Genomic DNA, 25366 nt, shown 5'->3' on the forward strand with positions numbered 1-25366 from the left:
GGGGTTCAGTACCATCCATGGTTTCAGGCATCCATTAGGGGTCCTGGAACATATCCCCCCGAGGATAAGGAAAACTACTGTACACAGCTTTTAGAAGATATTCCAGTAGATGAAAAAGTATACACAAAGCCATAAAAAGTACAACTGTACTGTGTCAAAAATGAGTATGCTTGCAATATAAACATTAAACACTAAAATAATAGCTTGGATTATCTTTTCAAAATTTAGGAAGGCTTTTATAGAAATCATCTAAATAGTCAACGTATCTTTAAAAGGAAACCTGATGAACTCTAAATTGATGCCTTATTTTTCTGTATTTTTTGGTAATCTTGTAGCATGCAGAGATATTAAAGATCATTCAACCAATTCTAGAGTTCAAATCATTTCTTTCAAAAATATGCACAGCAGCACAAAAGGCACTGAGGACCTAAGTTAAGATTTAGAGCGTAAAAGGTTCTTGGTTCTGGCATCTTCCCATCCCCTCTACAATGGGTTACTTTGCTATTCCTTGCCCTCATCCCCCACAAAATAAGAAAAAGAAATCACAAACGGTGGTTGAAACTGTGAGTATATAAAGGGAAGAAGATGAAGGGTAAGACTATTTCTATGTTTGGTGATACACAATTTCCCAAAGTTTTTGTTTGTTGTTTTTTAAACTACAGACATAATCAGAGCTTTTAAAAATTTCATCCTGATATCTTCCTGACTGACTTCCCAAAGCCAGCAGTTTGAGGCCCCATTACAAAGACATACAAAAAAAAAAAATAGCCTTGAGAATAAAAATATAAAAGTGGTAAGCAGCAAAACAAAAGTCTGAATTAGCCCATGTTGAAAGAGTACAGCAGTGACATGTTGAGCATTGCAAAGTAGACGCTACCTTTACGTGACTTCTATCAAGCTGTATTAACAAATAAGCTAACTTCTGAACTTACTTTTATCCAGTGCCACTCAGCAACTACCTCCACAGACCAAGAGGGATAAAGTTCTTCCTTTATAAAACGTAGGTGCTTCTGTCTATTGGTCACCCAAGTAACAAGAAGACAGTTTGGAGCAGCCAATTTAGGGATAGGTATTTGCTTTATTTGCAGGGGTGACAAATAACTGTACCTAAAAATAAACGGAAAAAAGGATGAGCAAAATTCACTGCAAAAAAAGAAAAATAAGCAGGGAGAAGACATGCATAACACTGACTCCACAAATGCAAAGCTCTTACTGCTGTTTATTTGCGTAGCAAAATATAAAGCCACAGTGACACCCAGTGGACACATTATTACACACAAGTCAAAAATCACCCTTTTTTTAACTAGTTTAAAATCGTCAGGCTGTATTTTTTTTGTCACTTCTAAATGCATTACATTTCAGTAATTTTACTATTTACAATATTTTTTCTCCAATTCAAAATTAAGCAAGTATTGTTATTTAGATCCCATACTCTACGTTACACAGGAGCCCCGTCACAGTGAGTCTTGAAACAAGTCTCTCAATAACCTAAAGTCAAACCCTACAAGCCTTACCTGGCACCAAATCAGTGTTGCAAAATTGGTAATGCTAAAGCTAATCTATTCCAATGAAGCTTCTCCTAGCCCTAGAATCCTCAAACCCTGCACAAAATGCTGACTCCCTGTGTCATCTATCATCTCACCCATCCTCATCTCCACCCCACTGCATTTGCAATCCCCAATTTATCATCTTGCTTTTTGCCTTCCCAGTCAATTCCACTGGGTTCTCTAAAGCCCTCATATTTTCATTTTGTAAAACAAAATCTATAATCTTGTGCCTCCTGGCCATAGAGTATAATGGCTAGTTTGTCCTGCAAAAATACTACTTGCTCTACAATATTCAATCAAATGAATATGGCCCTTTATCCAACATGCAGTGGAAGGGGAGAAGTCATTATTCTCCTGGCTCCCCCATTGCTGCTTCTAGGCTATAACTCATCCACCTTTGCAAAAAACCCTGTTCTCTTTGAGAGGTATGCTATCCAGCTATGTTAACCTCTACTGTTCCTCATTGAATCCATTTCATCCTCAACATATTCAATAAGGACTTAAGCTCTGAGATCCCACTACTTCACCAACCCAAAACTGGCCATTATCCTGAACAATTTCAAAGCACAATCCATATAATGTACATACTTCAACTATTTTTCACCTAAACAAATACAACTGCCTTCATCCCACTTCCATAATCCACTCCAATGCCATAACCTGGACCCTGTCATCACTCACACTTGCTCCTTCTCTGAAACCATAAACATCAATCTCTGGCAATAACACCCTATGCCTCACCTACTCTTTGACCTTATCTAGCAGTTTATTGCTGATTACACCTACTCTTCTTCCCCGTGGACCACCAATCATTTCACTGCCTTCTCACTAGCACTCTCAGTTCCCATACTCCCTTTACCCTTCAACCTCACAGTTCCTGCAAACCTTCAATCCTAAACCAGTATCACAATTTTATTCAACTTGTTTGTATAGGGAAAATCAGGTGAAGAAAATGCAGAAGAACTGGGTATTAAAAGTTTATGAAATCCATTATCAGGATCTCAAACTACTCATCAATTCTTTTACTTATCTTGGTCAAGTACCACAAACCCTCACCACTTTTCAGATCCCTTGACCTAGATCTATTTTCAACTTCTCTAGTAGTTCTTTACCATCAACCTACAAATATGATTATCCTATCTCATTTGAAAAGAAGATGAGAAAAGGAGAAAGGAGAGAGGGAGAAGACAGAGTAAGAAAAGGAGAGGAAAAGGTGTGGAGGGGAGGAGAGGAGAGAGAAGAGGACAGAGAATACAGAAGAGAAATTCCCTCAATTCCATCACCTTCCATCTACAACTAAGCTAAGAACTTGTATGCAAATCCTACTTTATCTCCTTTATTTTATTCCTTAGTTGACTCCAATGGGACTTTTACCACTATGCCTACTCTGAAAAAAGTAAATGACTTCCTAATGGCCAAATGCAACAAACACTGGAATCCAGCTCTAGCATGTGACAACTGTATGTCAGGAACAACCAATAAGTATTTCTTAAAACAAATAGGGCTGGGTGTGGTGGCTTATGTCTGTAATCCCAACACTTTGGGAGGCTGAGGCAAGTACATCAACTGAGGACAGAAGTTTGAGACTAGCCTGGCCAACATAGTGAAACCCCATCTCTACTAAAAAAAAATACAAAAATTAGCTGGGTGTGGTGGCGGACACCTGTAATCCCAGCTACTCAGGAGGCTAAGGCAGGAGAATCACCTGAACCCAGGAGGTGAAGGTTGCAATGAGCCAAGATCATATCATTGCACTCCAGCCTGGGCGACAACAGAGAAACTCTGTCTCAAAAAAAATAAAATAAATAAATAAATAAATAAATAAATAAATAAGCAAAACAATTCAGATCTCAAGCACCCAAGTTTCCTGCCATCTAAACAAGTGCTCTTCCAGCAGACTAGTATTTCTCATAATCAAAGTGGTGAAAGAACTAATTTTGCTACACTATGAAGAATGTCAGGTCAAAAATTTGAAAGTACATGGTTTCAATAACTGCAGATTGCCTTAATTGGGTTGATTTGTGTGGAGAAAGAGGAAATATTCATATCGCCTCTTCTAGCTCTAATTTCATGGAAATCACTGAGCAAATTCTAAAATATGCATATTTATGTGATGCAATGGAAAGTATGCAAAAACCGAAAGAAAATGGCGAGAATGTGGAAAAACTAGACCCTTCATTGCTGGTGGGAATATAAAATGGTGCAGGCACTGTAGAAAATAGTTTGATAGCTCCTCAAAAATTTAAAGATAGAATTACATGGTGTAGTAATTCCACTTCTAGGTACACATCCAAGAGAACTATTAATAAAAATGCATTACCCAGAGTTAGCCAAACTGCAAAGTTTGAAGGCACAGTCCTCAAGACACCTCACTTCTAAAACCAACTGCAAGTTAAGGTAGTTTCCAAAGCCACCCATAGGATCAAAAATTTGCTAAACTAACAAGACTTACTGAAAGCTTTTATATTCATAGTTACAATTTCTCAGGGGTAAGGATACAAATTAAAATCAGCCAAAGAAAGAGAGTTAAAAGATACTAAAGAAGTATGACAACTGAACATGTATAATCTAGACTTTTATTTGCTACAAAGGACATTCCTGGGACAATCAGTGTAGCCTGAATAATGTCTGTACATAATAGTGCCAAATCAATAAGAATATTATATCAATGTTGATTACCTATTTTGATAATTACATTATGTAGAACAATTATCTTTGTTTTTAGGAAATACATACTGAAATATTCAAGGCTAACTTACCCTTTCTCTTAATTAATTCATTCTCAAGTAACTCACAAAAAAATTATATAAAGATATAGATATCTACATACACAGAAAACAGATACATGAATTCTTTGTATGATTCTTGCAACTTTAAAAGAAACAAATCTGGCCAGGCAGGATGGCTCATACTTGTAATCTCAGCACTATGGAGGCTGAGGCAGGAGGATCGCTTGAGACTAGGGGTTCAACCTGGGCAACATAGCAAGACACTGTCTCTACAAAAAAAATGTTTAAATAGCCGAGTGTAGTGGCATACACCTGTAGTCCCAGCTACTTAGGAGGCTTAGGCAGCAGGCACATCTGAACCAGAAGTTTGAGGCTGCAGTGAGCTGTGATTGCACCACTGCATTCCAGCCTGGGCAACAGAGTGAGACCCTATCTCAAAATAAAAAAAAAGAAGAAGAAGAAGAAAAAGGAAAGAAAAGAAACAAATCCTACTGGCACAGCTCATAAACAAGAAGCATAAGAAAGGTGAGGATCACTGTGGAGAAGAAATTTCATATGAAGTTTAAGTCAAGAAAATTGGAATTTTTCAGTCTAGAAAACTGAAAAGTGAGAGAAAATGTAACTGAAGACATTCATTAGAATTGAAAGGAAAAGGCCAGGCACGGCGGCTCACGTCTGTAATCCCAGCACTTTGGGAGGCCGAGGCAGACAGATCATGAGGTCAGGAGTTCGAGACCAGCCTGGCCAATATGGTGAAACCCCGTCTCTACTAAAAATACAAAAATTAGCCGGGCATGGTGGCGTGCGCCTGTACTCCCAGCTACTCAGGAGGCTGAGGAAGAAGAATCTCTTGAATCCGGGAGGCAGAGGTTCCAGTGAGCCGAGATCGCGCCACTGCACTCCAGCCTGGCAACGGAGTGAGACTCTATCTCAAAATAACCTAACCTAACCTAACCTAACCTAACCTAACCTAACCTAACCTATAACCTAACCTAACCTAACCTAACCTAACCTAACCTAACCTAACCTAACGTAACATAACATAAAATAAAAAAATAAAATAAAATAAAATAAAGAATTGAAAGGAAAAAATGTTGAATGCTATTGAAAGGAAATACCATCTTAGTAAATAACTTATCGCCCTAAGAAGTAACATAAACTAAAAAATTAAAAACAAATTTAAGAATGAATTAGACAAATTCATTCGTAACACTTTATTAAGGAAAACTAGAAATATTTTGGCACATATTTCTAAACTTTAGAATTTGATATCAAAGAAGACAAATATGTTGTCCTTTGGTGTCAACAGAAACAGCCCTGAACTGCTTCTGACATTAATAAATGCACTACTTTTGACATTCTTACACTTATATATAGTTACAGTTCAAGAGAATTAACTAGTTAAGGAAATTAAACTGTTAAAACTATTGAAAGCATTTTAGTAGTTTCAGATAATCTATATCATAAAGTAATGCCAATAGTATATTAAACTATAATGTACAAAGGACTATAGTTTTTTTAGAAAGCAAATGCTTTCGTTTCCACTTACCTATTACTTCTTTTAACTGATTTGTTCTGCCATGGTGGATCTATCACAATTACATCAAATGTTTTCCTATCTGAAAACAAAGATACAATTTCAGAAAATACCTTCTCTATGTGATCACTTTAAAAACTAAACATGTTCTTCAAAACTCAAGTGATATCACTATGGACACGAATATAATGGAATGCACCAAAAGGATCTGTATACAGCATTTATTCAAACAGAGTAATTTATCATTAAATATTAGATGTTTCCCTTATCTCTAGAATTGTATCATAATGTTACCTATTCCAATTTTTGCAGAGACTACCTGCAGATGACTATAGCTCAGTAAGCTGAACACTAATGATCTGTGAATTTCCTACACATCTTGGCAGCCATATTAATATAGTTCTAAGAAATCTAGGTCTTTTTTTTACTTTTTATTTTAAAATAATTTCAGCCTTTATAACTGACTTATTGGCCATAATAAAACTTCCCCAATTATTTACTAATGTACTTTTTCTGACCCAGGATCAAAGCCAGGATCAAACATTGCAATTAGCTGCCATCCCTTCTAACTCTCCTCCAACCTGGAAAAGTTCCTCGGTCTTTCTTCAGCTTTCATGATTTTGAAACTTTTAAAGGCTACCAATTATTTTATAGGATGTCCCTCAATCTGGGTCTAGTATTTTCTCATGATTAAATTTAGATTATTTATTTTTGGCAAGAGGACCACCAAAGTAATGCCTGCCATGCCCTATCAGTGCAACATATCAGGAGATAAAGGACGTTAAAAAAGTCTTTGGTTAAAGTGTTGTCTGCTGAGTTTCACCAGTTTTTCCCTTGTAATTAACAAGTATCTTGGGAGGAGATACTTTAAGACCATGAAAATATCCTGTCTCATCTTTACATCCACTGTTTTGACATCCAATTATTATGGTGTTTGTCAAATGGAAATTCTCTAGATCCATCATTCCATTCATTTATTAACTGGAATTTTACTGTAAGGAAGAGCTGTCCTTTCTCCCCCTTTTATAAACATAGGTATATTTTTGTAAATGTGTACAATCTTATAAGTAATCAAAAGAATGCAAATTAAAATAAAGAAGTGACACTTTTTAGGCTATTAGAGTAACAAAGATCAAAAAGAAGAGAAAAAATGTTCATGCATAGCATGGTTTTCTCATTAATTTGTTATCCTGTCATTTACTCTGAAGAATTTATGGCACTGCTACATGGATAACCGCTCAAGTGTAAGATGGCTTGATAGCAATTAAAAGAAGCTTTTCATTAGTAAGTTGTGTTGTACTTGCTCAATAACTTAAAATTTTGCTATAAAATGTCCAAATAACAATAAACAGCACATGAAATTCAATCTGATCAATATACCTCAAAATGACCCTAAGCAGCAGGTATTATCATGTCCATTTTATAGACTGCAGACTGGGGCTCAGTTTTGTGAAATGAATACCCCAAAGACTCACAGTTAAATAAGCTTCAGAATCTAAAGTCAAATACAGGTCTGTGTGACTGCGGACTTCAATATTTAAATTTTTTAACTTTGTACAGGAAAATGTATCAAGAAATTTTAGACAATGAGCTTGAACACTAGCTTAAAAGGTATCCTTTATATAAGGCTAGGAATGATTTGGGAATTGATATTCATAACTGAAGTGTTTCTACTTTGCTATGAAGAAAAGTTAAAAAAAAAAGTGATTTGGTTAAACACAACTGCATACTGAATTCCTAAGTACAGAGAAGTAACTATATTTGTTCTCTTAGAAATTAGCTTTTGACTCTTTATTCATAATATTTATTTTTTTAAAAAAAGCAAAAGTCAGCACCTTAAAATTAAACCTAAGAGACAAATAACCCGAGGAAAAGTGTTTACCCTATCCTCATAAATGCTGACCCATATTCAAATTTCAGAGTAGCTCTTAACTTTTCAGCCCACAGAAAAATTATCTTTTTCTAATAACAAACACAATAATTACTTACAGTTTAGAAGTGGTTGCATACAAGAAATGTCAGATAAAAGAAAACTGCTTTTCGGTGGTAGCAGGTATTTCTGTCCCATTAAAGTAATCATTTTTGTAAAGCTAGAGTTGTTTTCAACAACTCGCAAAAATAAATCCTGTTCTGTAACAGATGTATCCTCTTCCACCAATTGTAATGTCTGATGTTCCATTTCATTCAGAGAAGGCAAATGCTTTGCCATTTCACATAATTCTGACAAATTGCAGGTGTCAAGTGGTAAAGTAATAGGTTTACTACCCTTGTCCTGTTTTTCAAAAAGTGGATAAAGAAAACCACTTTTGAGACCTTCCCGGATTAATTGTAAAGATCCATCCAAAATCAGCTCCCTGATCTGTAAGAGAATTTTAAGTACATTAAAAGAACATTGACATTAAAAAAGAACACTGACTGTGCTTTGAATATCTGAGTTTATAAACTGAAATCAATATCCTTAACGCTTACAGTAAAATAATTCTGTACTACAATGAAAAGATAAGAATGTGCGAGCACGCCTTTGAACTGCTGTTTCCCAACTGTAGAGTGAAACAACCCTCACAAATTCACTGACAACTAAATAACCAAACAATATATGTAAGAAAATATATCCTCAAACATGTATAAGGTAAATTTGATAATCTGAATGTTTCTAGAAGAAAATGGGATTTCTAATCTATAGGGATTGCATGAGGAAGTATCTGCTCTTCACTCCTTTGGGAGGAGAAATACATCCATAACATGCTAAATTACAAAAGGAGGTCTCAGGGCTGCCAACCTTTCAGTAGAGGTTGAGTGGTAGCATATTACTCCTATATAAGAAAAAAAAATCATCATCATCATCCATAGGGAGAATGAAGTTTAAATCACAATATTTAATCTTAGATTTTTCTGGTTATCTAATTTTAAAATAAACATACCTTTTCTTTCATAAAACATAGCTTGAATTATAAAGAAAAACATAACTAAAATAAACATATAAACAAAGTTTTATAAAAATACAACTAAAATAATTATAAAAATAAAACCCAAGTTCCCCTTCTAGACAAGATGGAGTATCGTGGATCAGATTTACCCTTCCATCTGAAATTACTTTTTTTAAATGCACAAAATATGTTTGGTTGGTTGGTTGCTTGGTTGGTTGGTTGGTTGGTTGGTTTAAAAAAAAAAAAAAAAAAGGCTTTCAGACTTCGGATGCCATGCAGTGTAGAACAGTGGTCCCTAAACAGCAAAAAGAAAGGACTGCTCCAGCTTACTGCCTTCAGAAAGTTCCCAGGCACAGGGAAGACACATGCAGAGTCCAATAGTCTCTCTGAGTTGAGGAGATGGAGCTTGGAGTCTAGAAAGGCCAAGGAAGGTGTCAGAGAGGAGATAGCACAGACAGAGCTCCTAAGAGCTACAGGGGATCTGCCCAAAATTCCAGCCAAGTCATGATCAACACATGCATGGGATGAAACTACCAAGGGCAAGGAGGGAAGAACCAGATGAAATGACCAGAAGAAACAATACCCAGGGCTCATCCAGGGCTGAGAACAGTTAGTGCTCCCCAATGCCAAAATGGAAAACCTCATAACTCACAGAACATCAGGCAGACAATTCACAAGGGCATTGCCTCGGCAATTGCGAAAAAAAAAAAAATAGCTCTAGACCAAAGTCTGCTCTGATCATAACTAAATAAGCTTAAAGAGTCTCAGAAAGATCAATTAGTTGCAAAGAAACTTTTTCTGAGAAAAAAGCTCAAGAATATTTAAATGAATATGAAAATATGAACTACCCAAAAAGCTAAAGTAGAAATATCTTACAAAAAATTTAAAATTATCAGGAATGTAAAGAAGCAGAAAAATTTATTATAAAAGGAAAAAATCACCAAATGGAAACATAGGAATGACACAGATGATAAAATTAGTAGAAAAGGTTAGGTAGGTTTACTTGCAGTCCAAATAAATATATTGGGAATAAAAGTAAAAAATGATATTAAGGTATTTATACTATATTCATATGTTCAAAGATGTAAAGGAAAAAAATAAGCATATTAAGAAGTGACATACAGACATAAAAAAAGGACGAAATGTGTCCAAAATGAAGACAGAAAAAGTATTTGACAGAAATACCTGTCCAAAATGAAGACAGAAAAAGGAAATAATGGCTGAAAATTTCCAAATTTGCTGAAGAAGATGAAGAGGAGGTGGGGGTCAGGTTAGGAGGAAGAAGAGGAGGAGGAGGAATCTACACTATGTAACATCCTAATCAAATTGCTAAAAGAAACAGTGATTAAAGAGAAATGTTCAAAGCAGCCAGAGACTTCCACTGGCTGGAACAACAAAGAGAAACAGTAACAAGAGCTTTTAAAACATTAGGCAAGGAAGGACAGTAGCCCTAAGCAATGGGAAAGAAATCGATAGCCCCAGCAAATTGCCTGGAGAGAGTTTCCAGGCCATAGAAAGGCAGAATCTGAGCAGAGCCTGGAAGAATCCCTGATTTGAGGAGATAGAACTGAGTACAGTTAACAGTTCACAGGACAGAATATCAGAGAGGAAAGGGCTCCACAGAGAGAGAACTCAGGAGATCTGCAGGTAGGTACGCTAGAGAAATTTACCTATGTACTGATCAGTACAAGTGTGTGAAGAAACTATCAGAAGCTGGGAAAAGGAGTACCCCAAAAATTTAAAAAATAAAAATAAAAAAAGTGTCTGATGCTCCCCAGGGCCAAGAATAGTGCCTGTTTCCACCACTCAGATGGGAACACCTCATGATTCATAGGGCAATTGGGAGACAATTCTTCCTGAGTCTCTGAGCAGAGGCACTGACAGCTTTTGTTCCAGAAAAAATTTCCAAGGATATGTACACAACATGGAAGATGGAGTAGTGTCTCCCCAAGGCAGAGGATAGACTTGTATGCTGTCCAGGTTAATAAAGTCTCCCTCTGGGGCAAAAGGTCAGAGAGGTTTGTTTGCAACCCACTTAAAAGATGAGACTTCCTTAAGCTTGGGATCCTTAGCTGTGAATCAAAGAATCGCTGCATGCATAGCAAACCCACTGCATGCACAGCATCTAACTACGTTGATTGCCATTGTCCTCATGGGACATGGGGTACAAAGGGAGCCTGTGAGCATAAAGCACATGCTGTGCCAGGAGCAGTAAAATCCTTTGTCCCTGACCTAAGAGTCTCCTATCTTCTGCTAGCATCCATGAAACTAAGGCAAGCTAACTTGTTAGCTTCCAAATAGGGTAAAATTCCAGACACTTCACAGTTCTTGACGGGGTATTGGGTAATTAGATGGATCTTGCATCAGTATAGGGGCCTAATTAGCCTTAAACACTATTCTAAACCAACCCAAAAAAAATCTACCCAGCAAGTGAGAAATTAATGCAAAAATCTCTAAAGACAAGGAAGTTCTGAAAAATACTATCAACTAACTTTATCTGACATTCATAGAACACTGCATCTGACATTCATAGAACACTGCATCTAACAATTTTTGGAAAGAATATGTATAGATAATATATATTCTTCCCAAAAGCATATAATACAGGCACAAAGATAACTCGTATGCTGGGCCATAAGACAAGGTTCTATAAATGTAAAAGGACTGAAATCCTAAGAGTATGTTCTATACCCCATTGGATTTAAATGAGAAATCAAGAACAAGAAGACACTGAGATAAACTCATTATCTGGAAATGAAATAGAACACTTCTAAATAATTCATATAGGTCAAAGATGAAATAATAAGGAAAATCAGAAAATACTTTTTATTGAATCAAAGTGAAATACAAAATATCAAAATACGTGGAAGGCAACCAAAGCAGTGATTTAGAGGGAAACTCACAGCTTTAAGTGCTTAAGTTAGAAAAGAAAAAAAGATGTAAGTTAACCGACATAACATTCCACTTTAAGAAAATACCCAAGAAAATTAAAAATTAAAAAAGTTAGAAAAAGAAGAGCAAAGTAAACCAAAAGAAATAATAAAAAAAACAGAAGTCAATAAAATGGAAAACACAGAGATAGTAACGAAAATTAACTAAATTAAAAGCTTGTTCTTTGAATATTTGTAAATCATATATCTGATATGGGGTTAATATCCAGAATATATAAAGAACTTCTAAAACTCAACAAGAAAAAAAACAAACAGCCCAGAAAATGAACAAAGGATATGAACAGACATTTCTCTCAAGAAAATATACAAATGGCCAACAAGCACATAAAAAGATGCTCAACATTACTAACCATTAGGTAAATACAAATCAAAACCACAATGAGATACTACTCCACACCTACTAGGATAGCTATTATCAAAAAACAAAAGTGTTGGCAAGGATGTGGAGAAACTGGAGCCCTTGGGTATTGCTGGTAGGAATGTAAAATGATAGAACCACTGTGGAAGGCAGTATGGTGGTTCCCCCAAAAATTAATCACAGAATTATGATAAAATCCAGCAATTCCACTTCTGGGTATATATCCAAAAGAATTAAAAGCAAGAACTGGAATAGATATTTGTACACCTGTCTTCAGAGAAGCATTATTCACAGTAGCCAAAAGGTAGAAACTACCCAAAAGTCCATAAACAAATGGATAAACAAAATGTAATATTTACACAAAATGGAATATTTTTCAGTCTTAAAAAGGAAGGAAATTCTGATATATGCTACATGGATGAACCTTGAAGACATAGTGAAATAAGCCAGATGCAAAAGGACAAGTATTATGTGATTTAACTTATATGAGGTATAGGCAAATTCACAGAGACAGAAAGTAGAATACTAGTTACCAGGTAGCAGGGGAAGGGGGAGTGGGGAGTTACTATTTAATGTGTAGTTTCAGTTTGGAATGATGAACACGTTCTGAAGATGGATGTGGTGATGATGGCATGACACTCTGAATGTACTTAGTGTCACTAAATTGTACATCTAAAAACGGTTAAAACAGTAAATTTTATGATATGTATATTTTACCTATTAAAAAAACACAAATTACTAATAAAAGCAATGAAAAAGTTATTATCACCACAGATCCTACAGACATTAAAAGAAAGCATAACATAACATGACTTCATGCTAACAAATTTGACAGCTAGGATGAAATAAACACATTTCTGTTTTTTGTTTTTTATTTTTTTGAGATGGAGTCTCTCTGTCACCCAGGCTAGAATGGAGTGGCATGATCTCGGCTCACTGCAACCTCCACCTCCCAGGTTCCAACAATTCTCCTCCCTCAGCAACCCGAGTAGCTGGGGTTATAGGTGCCCACCACCACACCTGGCTAATTTTTTTATATTTTTAGTAGAGATGAGATTTCACCATGTTGGCAATACTGGTCTCCAATTCCTAACATCAAGTGATCTGCCCACCTCGGCCTCCCATAGTGCTGTGATTACAGGCATGAACCACCATGTCCAGCCTGAAATGAACACATTTCTTAGAAAATAAAACTTGTGAAAACTGACATCAACAGAAACAGAAAACCTGAAAATCCTGTTCTCTATTAAAAAACCTGATTTTGTTACTAAAAACCTTCCCCCATGACAATTAAAACACATCGGAACTTACATGATGTTGCTAAAGCTGTGCCCAGAGAAAAAGTCTCACCATTAAATTCTTCTATCAATAAATAAAGAAAAAAGAAAAGAAGAAAAAGTAAAGTCGCCAAAAAAATATCCACCACAAAAAGCAAAACACTGAGATGGTTACAAAGGGGGGGTTCTATCAAACTTTATCAAACTTTTAAAGAACAAATTTTCCCAATTATTTTTCTGTTGCTCCAGAAAATTGGAAAGTAAAAAGAAGGAAAACTTCTAGCTTCCAACACGAGAGGGCTAGTAAGTTCTCCAGTGTGCAGACATCCTACATATTTACATATATAATTATATATAAGGCCAAAGAAGTAAATATATCAGACCAATCTCTCTTATGACGGTCCCAAATAAAATATTAGCAAATAAAATCCAGAAGAGGCCGGGTGCGATGGCTCACGCCTGTAATCCCAGCACTTTGGGAGGCCGAGGTGGGCAAATCATGAGGTCAGGATATTGAGACCATCCTGGCTAACACAGTGAAACCCCGTCTCTACTAACAAAATACAAAAAAATTAGCTGGGCATAGTGGCGGGCGCCTGTAATCCCAGCTACTCGGGAGGCTGAGGCAGGAGAATAGCATGAACCCAGGAGGCAGAGCTTGCAGTGAGCGGAGATGCGCCACTGCACTCCAGCCTGGGCGACAGAGTGAGACTCTGTCTCAAAAAAAAAAAAAATCCAGTAGAACATTTTAAAAATAGTAACGTCATGATCATTTGGAATATATTCTGCAAATGCAAGGATGGTTAATATGAGGAAGAATCATAGGAGAAATCTATTCAGTCTCCTTCAATAGGATCAATAGGTTCATGGAAAAAAATTTTTTAAAAAGAAAAAAAAAATCTGTTCAATCTCCATATATGCCTAACATGTTATTTCCAACTCAGTTGAAACCCAGTATTATGCTTAATGATGAAATTATCCCTCTTGTCAAGGACAAGACAAAGTAACTATGCTCACATATATTACTTATGTTTACTATGCACACAAATATTCTTTAATATTATATTATAATTTCCACCCTATAGAATTAGAGAAGAAATCAGAAACATGATAATTGGAAAGGTATAAGTAAAATTACTACTATTTGAAAGAGTTATATATCTGGAAAATCCAAGAGACACAACAACAACAAATTACTACAACTTAACAAGAAATCTGCAAGGCCTTTATAAAGAAAATTTTACACAACGACACAACAAAATGTGAACAAATGGAAAAATACATTCATGTTTTGGGGCAGAATCACCAACATCTTAAAGATGTCAACACTGCCCTAATTTAATTTAGAAATTTAACTGATGCCATAAAAATGGCAATAGGTTTTCTAACTAGATGTTATCATTGATCCTAAAATTTATATGGGGAAAGAAAACAAATTTATTAAAAAGAGGAGTGATGAGAAAAGGATGGGGATGGGCAGGACTGGCACTACCGGACAGTCAAACCTCTAAATCTGATTCAGCAAATATTCTGTCCTACTACTTTTTTAAGAGTTTGATTCCATTCTGCAGCACGTTTCATAATTTGTATTCATGATTAATACAAGTATTTAGCAATTAGAATATACATGAATTCAAGAAATTCTATTTTCTAATTTCATGTAAACTTTAAAGTGAAAGTAAATCTCATTAATTTTTTATAGATATAAATACCCTGGATTTTCCTGATATTTCTGCAGTTAACCTTGCAAGCGGCATTTCCAGAAAATAGGTGTATTTCCAAAATTAACAGATAAACTGCTCACATTGAGGGATTTAACATTTGTGTATTCAGCTGTCTTCAGAATATTTAAAACCCAATGTCTTTACAAAAACCACAATAAGATACCACTTTATATCCATCATAATGGCTATGATCAAAAAAAAAGGGGGGCGCGGGCTGCATACAGTGGCTCTTGCCTGTATTCCCAGGACTTTGGGAGGCCAAAGCAGGAGGACTGCTTGAGCTCAGGAGTTCAAGACCAGTAAGACCTTATCTCTACAAAAAAATAAAAAATTAACTGAGCGTGGTAGCACATGCCTGTAGTCCCATCTACTCAGAAGGCTGAGGCAAGAGGATCACTTGAGCCCAAGAGTTCAAAGCCACGGTGAGCCATGATTGCACCACTGCACTCCAGCCTGGGCAACACAGTGAGACCCTACCTCAAAAGAAAAAACGAAAGTTAAACATAAAAGCTAATCCAACAATTCCACTTCTGGGTATATACGTAAAAAAAGCAGGGACTCAAACAGACACTTGTACACCAATGTTCACAGAAACATTATTCATAATAGCCAAAATGTGGAAACAACCCAAATGACCATGAACAAATAAATGAATAAACAAAATGTAGTATATACAAACAATGAAATATTATTCACCCTTAAAAAGGAAGGAAATTCTGATAAATGCTACAACATGGATGAACCTTGAAGACATTATGCTAAGTGAAATTAGCCAGATACAAAAAGATAAACATTGTATGATTCCACTTCTATGAAATACCTACCATAGGCAAATTCACAGAGACAGTGAGTAGAATAAAGGATACCAGCAGCAGCTGGGGGACAGGGAGAATGGGGAGTTATTAAATAATGGTAGCATTCCAGTTTGGGATGATGAAAAAGTACTAGAGATGAACAGCAGTGGTGTGGTACAACGCTGTGAATGCATTTAATGCCATAGAATTTTACACCTAAAAATGGTTAAAAATGGAAAATTTTATGTATATTCTACTACAACAAAGAAGAAAGGGAAAAAAACCCAGTGTTCTACCATCACATTAATTCAACAAGACCGAATTCCAGACCAAATTTTGCCATTTCAAAGGTGTTCCATGGAAAAAAAAAAAAATGAAGCTTAAAATATTTGTGTTCATTCTGTTTCTTCTCATTTCTTTAACTCTCTGATCTCATTTATCACTATGTTCTAGAAACATATCCTTCACATTACTCATGCTCTCTTCTGCCACTATCTTAATATATTGTTTTATCTATAGACAATAGGATTTTATAATCTCGAAAATCTCTAAACTTAACCAACATAGCATAAGTTTACTTTGTTAAATATCTAAAGTAATAGAAGTACATGAAGTTCCAATAAAAACTGGTTTAGGCTAGACGCAGTCACTCACTCCTGTAAAATCCTAGCACTTTGGGAGGCTGAGGCTGGCGGATGGCCAGAGCTCAGGAGTTAGAGACCCGCCTGGCCAACATGGTGAAACACAATCTCTACTAAAAATACAAAAAATTAGCAGGGCATGGTGGCACACGTCTATAATCCCAGCTACTCAGGAGGCCAAGGCATGAGATTGTTTGAGCCCGGGAGGCAGAGGCTACAGTGAGCTGAGATCACACCACGACCACTCCACTCCAGCCTGGGCAACAGAATGAGACTCTGTCTCAAAAAAAAAAAAATAGACAAAACTGGTTTAAACTGTTCATTACTATAAAATTAACAATAAATATATTAAGTGCTAAGCCTGATCAAAATGACTGCTTGATTTTGAAAAAAAATCCTTATTTATGTTGTCCATTTATTTTCTACTACTTCACATTAATCTTCCAATGTGATCAATGAACATTTTACACTTACCTTTGTGTGGTATTCCATCGCATCCAATTCTCCTTGATTGAAAACAACACATCTTTTACGCTTCTAAATGGTAGATCAATTACAGGGGAAAAGTTATGTTGCCATCAATATTTTGCTTTTTCATTATAACATTATTTATGTCTTATATCTCAGTCTAATAATTAATAATTAATAGTAACAATTGTCTACTGAGGTCAAAATCAATGCAAAGGATATGGACTGAGGAGGTAAGCTTTCCCAAGTAAATTAAAAACAACAGCATAAACAAAATGGATTGTAAAAGGTCACCTCAGCTTTATCTGCTATTAATAAGAACTAGTTCTGGCCGGGCGCGTGGCTCACGCCCGTAATCCCAGCACTTTGGGAGGCCAAGGCGGGCGGATCACAAGGTCAGGGGATCGAGACCATCCTGGCTAACATGGTGAAACCCCGTTTCTACTGAAAATACAAAAAAAAAAAAAAATTAGCAAGGCATGGTGGCAGGCGCCTGTAGTCCCAGCTACTTGGGAGGCTGAGGCAGGAGCACGGCATGTGAGACTCCGTCTCAAAAAAAAAAAAAAAAACCTAGTTCCACATGATAAAGTGTAGCATCAGCACCCATGAAATACAAGGAAACTACGACACTGTATGAAGTTACCAGTGCCATCTATCACTTTATATACGGTATAGTTATTCTCAATTTCCTTTATTTCTGAGAAGAGGAACTAGCCAGATGCTATCATCAAAAGAAATTCCAATGTGCTTATGACTGATCTGAGGGTTAGGTATGAATCAGATTTATATTAACACTGTTCTGTATCTAACAATTCCATAGAAAAGAACATGTAAGGCCGTGCAATATAGAGTAAGGACTTTGTACTTTTTACAGCTGAAACCCCAGTGCTTACCTTGTGTCAAACTCTTAGCATGCTAACAATAAATGTTTGTTGGCTAAATAAATAAATGGACTTAATATTGTATAATTTGCTTTAGCATATCAGAAGGTAAGTGTCATCAAGATTACATTTATTACATAGGCTCATCTATTTTTTTCCATGTTATGAGAAATTTACCCAACCTGAGAGATTAAACATTAAAAATTAATGCCCATACCCTGTAAACTATAAAGTCCTTTACAAAGGCTTGTTATTATCTGAATTACTTATATTACAACATACTATTTTACTGAGACCTCAGACAACACTAAATATTTTCTTTTCTGTGCGTGACACATAGTAAATGATCAATAAATATTTGATGAAAGGAAAAAGGGGGCTGGACATGGTGGCTGACGCCTGTAATCTCAGCACTTTGGGAGGCCAAGGCAGGTGGATCACCTGAGATCAGGAGTTCAAGACCAGCCTGGCCAACAAGGTGTCTACTAAAAATACAAAAAATTGCCCAGGTATGGTGGTGGACGCATGTAATCCCAGCTACTCAGGAGGCTGAGACAGGAGAAATTGCTTGAACCTGGGAGGCAGAGGTTTCAGTGAACCGAGATCATGCCACTGCACTCCAGCCTGGGCAACAAAGCAAGACTCCGTCTCAAAAAAAAAGGGGGGATCAACACATGAACACATAGAGGGGAGCAACAGATACTAGGGCCTACTGGAGGGTGGAGGTCAGAGGATGAGAGGAGGGAAAGGAGCAGGACAAAAAACTAATGGGTACTAGGCTTAATACCTGGGTGATGAAATAATTTGTACAACAAAACCCCATGACACAAGTGTATCTATATAACAAACCTATACACGTACCTGTGAACTTAAAAATTAAAATTAAAATTAAAAAAAGAAAAATATGCACAAGAAAAAAGTCACAAAATTAAAAAGTTCCATTTCAGAAAATGTATTTTCTTTATTACTTTCCTCATTCTAATTCTCAACAAACTTTCGTATTTAATATCTTTCTTCTCCACCGAATTATAAGATCCATCAGGGAGGGATTATGTCTATCTTGTTTCATCACTCTGCATACAATGGCACATAGAAAGAGCTTAAACGTTTGTTCGGTGAGTAATGAATATTAATCCTATCACTAAAAAAGAAAATGTTGAGGCCAGGCACGGTGGCTCAAGCCTGTAATCTCAGCACTTTGGGAGCCCGAGGCGGGTGGATCACGAGGTCAGGAGATCAAGACCGTCCTGGCTTAACACAGTGAAACTCTGTCTCTAATACAAAATACAAAAAATTAACCAGGCATGGTGGTGAGCACCTGTAGTCCCAGCTACTCGGGAGGCTGAGGAAGGAGAATGGCGTGAACTCAGGAGGCGGAGCTTGCAGTGAGCTGAGATAGCACCACTGCACTCCAGCCTGGGTGACAGGGCAAGACTCTGTCTCAAAACAATAAATAAATAAATAAATAAATAAATAAATAAATAAAATAAACAAATAAAAATAAGTAAAAAAGACAATGCTGATATCAGATATCTAAAATGGACTTTGTAAAATCACCTCTAAATTCCTGAAAGATATAAAAAGTATTAAAGCATAATTAATTTGATCCCGTATGGCATTCCCAAAACTCTACTAAAAGATTGCACCAGTGTGAATATACAAATACATACACTTTACAAACGAGTATATTTACCACAGGAGCCTTCTACTTGTATCACCAGAAACTTTTAAAACAATCACCCCTCTTACAAACTTTTATTACATATCTAAAAGGGATAGCTCTCTAAAAACCTCCAAATAAACACTTACTGCTTAGAAATTTTGCAGAAAAACTTTTTTTTTTAAGCAAAAACAGTTGTAAACATATTCAATTAATACAAATGCCTAATCAAGAAAAGGGTTTTTTGGGAGTTTTTCGTTTGTTTTTTTGCTATCTGGGTTTATTTTCTTTGCTTAATTTACAGAGAATTCACTTTCCAGCCATCTTTGCTTATTTTTGAAATACTATGCAATTTGGTCTTCTAAGAATAGTTGAAGCTAGAAAAAAGCTACAAATTATTTCAGATATGCTAAAGCCTTTTTGGGTTTTACTGATTCTTCTTTATACTTAATGAATCACCAGATATTTAAGACATTTAGATGATAAATCTCAATTATGTTTTCTGGAGAAAAATAAATATTTCTTAAAACTTTCTACCTTCCCAATAATAGAAATGGAGATTTCTTTTTTAACACCATTCATCAGATCTTCCTTTTCATTATTTTGCTGGCATTCTTTGTGAACAGATGGAGTTATATAAGGTTTGGTGACATCAAACAGTTCAGGTCGAAAAACAAACTGTGTGAACATTTCATAATTTCCTCCATCATCATTCTCTGGCTTAGTGGTAGAGTCAGAAGCAATAAATGCAGCACAGGCTCCAGAGGAGGACACAGAATCCATTTGTAGAGACTCAAAGTGAATAGAAGTAGTGAACTCATTTTTACTGCAACAAGGTTCATGATGCTGGTGAAGCTGATAGTTTATCTTGTTGATAAAAGAAAGATGATCCAGTAACCACCCAGCTGACAACTGGTGTACCACAGACATTCCCTTCCTTTAAAAAAGCCTCTGGGAATTAGGAACTAGAATTAAAATCCAACTTTCCAGATCAGCTTCTTAAATGTCTTGTATTTCAATAAACATACACTTCATATACACAGATAGATTTGATATACAAGTACATAAACCTGACATGCACATTGAAGAGAATTTATCATTCATGATGTTAATATATACAGAAATTCTAAGGAAAATTGCAATGTTTTAATATAAACTTTCTTTTTAACTTCAGAGTTGATAATTCAACATTTTCAGCCAAAATTTGGCCAAAGGGGGTTAAAACCTGATCTTATGTCTGGAATCCCAATGTGATCCTCCTGTCTTCCTGGGCCCCCCACGACTTCTTGCTTTGGTCCTTGGGTCTAGCCACTAGGTCCACATCCTCCAAGTCAGGAAGTCATTGAATCCTTAAAAGGACAAAGTATCCTGTAAAAGCAAAGAACACTACATTAGCTATGTGAATTCACCCTTTTTAATGAGCTAAATCTATCTAGAGAGGGACACAGAATTTCAGAAGGTGCTGTTAGCAGGTAATCCCTCGTTTTTGCAAACTACACTTGTCATAGTAAGTCAGCCCATTCTCCAGTATCATCTGCCCTACTTAATCACTACTACAAATGGAGTAATAAGGTAAAAAGAAAAAATTGTTCTAGTCAGAGAAAATGCAATTTTAACAGCACATCAGAAGCACCAAACCCTAGCAAAACTGCAAGGTTAAGAGTCTAGATCTGTAATTGGTTCTAAGCAATAACCCTTGGATAACTAGGTTTCTCAGAACTAACCTTTTTCAAAAGATGGATTAGAGTTCTAGATATTGCTTTCTAAATCCAGTGCAGTGGAGAAGTTAAGAGGGGACAGAATAAGAAATAAATGAGTGCGGCCGGGCGTGGTGGCTCAGGCCTGTAATCCCAGCACTTTGGGAGGCCGAGGCGGGCAGATCACGAGGTCAGGAGATCGAGACCATCCTGGCTAACACGGTGAAACCCCGTCTCTACTAAAAATACAAAAAATTAGCCGGGCGTGTTGGCGGGCACCTGTAGTCCCAGCTACTCGGGAGGCTGAGGCAGGAGAATGGCGTGAACCCGGGAGGCGGAGCTTGCAGTGAGCCGAGATCGCGCCACTGCACTCCAGCCTGGGGGACAGAGCGAGACTCTGTCTCAAAAAAAAAAAAAAAAGAAAGAAAGAAATGAGTGCTTAATGGCACAATTAATAATCATAGCATTTAGATTCAAATTTCTCACTCCATGAGTGATATTATGATGTACATTGGTTTTCATCCACAGTTCCTGGCTCACAGCCCCTGTAGCCTTACTGAGTGCAGGGATGAAGGCTGAGTTGATCACCAATGACCAATGATGTAATTATTCATGTCTGTACAATGAATCTGGGAGACATGACACTATCTCAAGATAGAAATAGTGTCAGAAATGAATTAGAGGGAAGAAGGGGCCAGCCTAAGAGTGACAGTGACATGATGGCAGCCACCACAGGCTCAGGAGTAGGAGTACCTCTCAATTTCCAACTGTTGGAAGAACCTGAAGAAGGTTAGAAAGGAGTGGCTGGGCGTGGTGGCTCATGCCTGTAATCGCAGCACTTTGGGAGGCCGAGGCGAGCGGATCCCCTGAGGTCGGGAGTTCGAGACCAGCCTGGCCAACATGGTGAAACCCTGTCTCTACTAAAAGTACAAAAATTAGCTGGGCGTGGTGGCATGCGCCTGTAATCCCAGTTACTCAGAAGGCTGAGGCATGAGAATCACTTGAACCCAGGAGGGAGAGGTTGCAGTGAGCCGAGACTGCGCCACTGCACTCCAGCCAGGGCAATAAGAGTGAAACTATGTCTCAAAAAAAAAAAAAAAGGAGTATGAGATGGCACAGATAGCTAGAGTCTAGAAGATGATAAAGACATGACACTTACCAAATGGACAGGGATGATAATTGGGCCTCCAAGAACAATTTACGAAAACTGAATATATAGCCTTAAAATAGAATGTGGACCTAAATACCCAGCAGCACTCCCCTTTGTAAGATATGTAACAAAAATTAATGCTGTTTTAAAGGAGTGGTGGACTCAAGAGCCATTTCAGTGCCAGCAAAATAGCAGAATTCACATAGCATCAAAGTTGTCTTGGAAGAGGTTGGACACCTAATGACATCTAAAGAAAACATGAAACTCCCTCAGCAGCCTGAAAGACAGTGTTACAGTAATTAATCAAAAAGAAAAACCATAGTCCCTTTTCCCCACCCCCATTCAATTTAAGCAGTCTTCATTTTCAACAGTAGTAAATTTTCTAGATACATCTTGTAGACCTCACAGTACTAGAAAGGATGCTCCTATTCAAAAGAAATGTATCTTAAGATACTCTGAATGATGCTAACTTTTTTGTCCATTTGAAATATGTAAGTTGTGCTATAACAAATCATCCTGTCAAGCGACAGGATCAAGCAAGTATATTTAAATTGACTCCCATCATAACTGGTGGGGTACATCTAATTCAGCTGTGGAAAGACATCACACAATCACCTTGCTCCTCCTTACATGGCCTGGGGTCTCTGCCTTCTCCCCCTACCGCTCTCCCTGCCTCCCACCCCCACCCCCTGCAACAGCCCTCTAGCCTGGGAGGCTTGTTAGAGTAGACGTGAAGATCACAACCTGTGGGACCAATGCAGAGTGTGTGGGCATTCAGTTTAAGTATTCAGTGATGCTCCTTCCAAACCACTGTCCTGTCCCCACCTCTTCCACTCCCACCCTTGGCCAAACAACAGACCATAAGCCCTCCTCTCCACTCCCCTCTGAGATTCACTTTCCATGAGGAATTCAGAGCTTTCCCCATATCTTCTCTTCCCCACCTTTATCAAGAGATGCTGCTCCCTCCCCGTCAAGTCTCTTTTTGCACGGTCACCACCCAACACTTTCCATGACACTTCCTTGCTTTGACCAGAAGCCATAAGGTAAGGTTGGAAGAACATTTATTCACTCTCCACCAGCCTAGGAAATGAATATTGGGTCCTCAGGCCTGCCACCTTCTGCTGTTATCATCAGCTTTTCAACTCAGGTTTTGATATGGTGAAAAGAGTCACCAGGGTTATTCAGACACCCGGGCTGTCAGGGTCCTTGGTGGTTAAACCTGGGAAAAGGCCACATGAAGACAACTGTAAGCACACATGATCCCTCTGAATTGTTTTCTTTTCCTGCAATTGTGCTTGCTCTTAAAAATTGAAGTTTTAGACAGGGCTCTCATTTGATCATCCTTGCAATCTATTGGAGTCTAGCTTGAAATGTGACAACTGGAAGCAAAAGAACCTTGAATTTGGTGCCTACTTTGGTTTTGGTGCTGCTGCTTCTCAAGATCCTCAGCAGGGATTAAGAAGTTGGGGTGCACAGCAGGAATATCAGGAAATTGGCAGGCTTGACTTCCTGGCAAATTGCTGCCAGGACCACTAAATGCTGAACTGTGGATGTATACCGAAATACAAGCAATTCTTTCTGTACCAAAGGTTTTTTTTAATTTTGTATTTGTGTAAAACCACCTTCGGAAGCAGCAACTATCTAGTCTGAAAAGCAAATGATGTTTCCATTAATCTTTTCTGGGGAAAACATTAGTGCTAAGGATTTAACAATCTGTAGGTAAAGTTTAACCTAACAGCATTCCACAAGGAGACTTTTTATTATCGGACGGTTGTCTAATTTTAATATAATTTTTATATTAATATAATCCTTGGTTCCTCCCCATCCCCTTCATAGGCCACAGCTGAGGTGAAACGGTCCTGGAATGGCTAGTGAGAGCTAGAAATTCCGACGGGAAGATCGAAAGTCAGAGCAGAAAGGCAACCTGCCCAAAAATAACAACGCTAGTTAATGGCACAATTGCTACCAGACCCAAGTATCCAGACTTCCTGGAGCTGTGAGATCTTTCATCACCACCACTCTCTAGGTACTGGGCAGTGCCTGTTTCTGGGTTCAAACTCACAGCAGCGAGGAAATCCTATTTTAGCAAAGTGATCTACTGTTACTGTTATTAGTGCACCCCTCTCCTGCGTCTCTGCTTCACATCCACTCCCTCGCCGCCCGCCCCCAACCACTCGGATTCTTCCTAGCCTCTCACAGGTCAGCCACCACTAGAGGACCTTGAGACTCCGGCAAGTGATCAAATACTGAGCCAGAATTTCGGCGGCAGCCGTACCAACGCAATCCTTGGAGCCCACTGCACCCACTCCGCAGCCCCTCTCCCACCTCACCTCTTCCCTTGTCAGAAAAGCGGACGCCGCCTTCCCAGACTCTCCTCATGAAAACAGCACCCATCTAAATAGTGATCATGAAAAACGCCCCTTTCAGTCCACAGAAAAAAAGCTTTCTCCTTTTCTAAGAGTCCACGGGCGCCGCCATGTTGCTGTACGGAAAAACGTTTCCAGGGCGAGTTGAGCGTTCAGGGCCCTCCTCGGCGCTCAGGCTGCCCACGGGTCTTCAGACCTAACTTTAGGGGTCGTGCCAGACTTCGTAGGGACGGCTACACTGGCCCACAGACCCCAGTTCCTGGGTGAGGCGGCTGGGCGCGACCAGCACGCAGACTTCCAGCGACGAGGCGGTCGCGTCAAAGTTACTGCACGCGTCGTGCGTAATGACGTCAGCACCGGCGGAGAATTTCAAATTCGAACGGCCTTGGCGGGCAGAGAAAGGACCTGGTGTTTTGATGACTGCTGTCCTATCCAGCGGATACTTGCACGGTTTACAGAAATTCGGTCCCTGGGTCGTGTCAGGAAACTGGAAAAAAGGTGACTGAATGACACTGGATTAACTTTGTTTCTGCAGAACTGTTCTGGAGGAAGAAAGTGATGGCGCCAATGACTTAAATTTAGAGGTCCTGAGGCAATGTTTTGGTGTTTGCTGTTGGGAGAAGCCTCGAGGCCAAAACTGTGCGAGGCGCTGGTTTCAC

General features: G+C 37.9%; 2 protein-coding genes, 1 non-coding gene and 1 pseudogene across 4 annotated transcripts in view; 3 read left to right on the forward strand and 1 right to left on the reverse strand.

Moving 5' to 3' along the window:
• METTL4 (methyltransferase 4, N6-adenosine) overlaps positions 1 to 25023 on the reverse strand; it is a 34076-nt gene extending 9053 nt beyond the window's left edge. For both annotated transcript variants that reach the window (XM_032152697.2, XM_058438573.1), the window contains exons 1-6: positions 24672 to 25023; positions 20032 to 20862; positions 16960 to 17022; positions 7803 to 8172; positions 5826 to 5895; positions 933 to 1107 (exon numbers count right to left, since the gene is read on the reverse strand). In XM_032152697.2, the coding sequence (XP_032008588.1) occupies positions 933 to 1107; positions 5826 to 5895; positions 7803 to 8172; positions 16960 to 17022; positions 20032 to 20424 (1071 nt within the window). In that variant the 5' untranslated portion in view covers positions 20425 to 20862; positions 24672 to 25023. The remainder of the gene's footprint in view (positions 1 to 932; positions 1108 to 5825; positions 5896 to 7802; positions 8173 to 16959; positions 17023 to 20031; positions 20863 to 24671) is intronic.
• On the forward strand, positions 8500 to 8634 carry LOC116470118 (small nucleolar RNA U109). The gene has a single exon (XR_004248537.1). It is a non-coding gene; the product is annotated as a small nucleolar RNA U109 (small nucleolar RNA).
• Positions 21911 to 22644, forward strand: LOC116468700 (ubiquitin-conjugating enzyme E2 variant 1-like; annotated as a pseudogene).
• Positions 25024 to 25076: 53 nt separating the features above from the next.
• Positions 25077 to 25366, forward strand: part of NDC80 (NDC80 kinetochore complex component) — a 44987-nt gene continuing 44697 nt past the window's right edge. The window contains exon 1 of the mRNA XM_032152698.2: positions 25077 to 25205. The gene's annotated coding sequence lies outside the window, so the exon portion shown is untranslated. The remainder of the gene's footprint in view (positions 25206 to 25366) is intronic.

The sequence above is a fragment of the Hylobates moloch genome, unplaced genomic scaffold, assembly GCF_009828535.3.
Source record: "Hylobates moloch isolate HMO894 unplaced genomic scaffold, HMol_V3 SCAFFOLD_5, whole genome shotgun sequence".
Lineage (NCBI taxonomy): Eukaryota > Metazoa > Chordata > Mammalia > Primates > Hylobatidae > Hylobates > Hylobates moloch.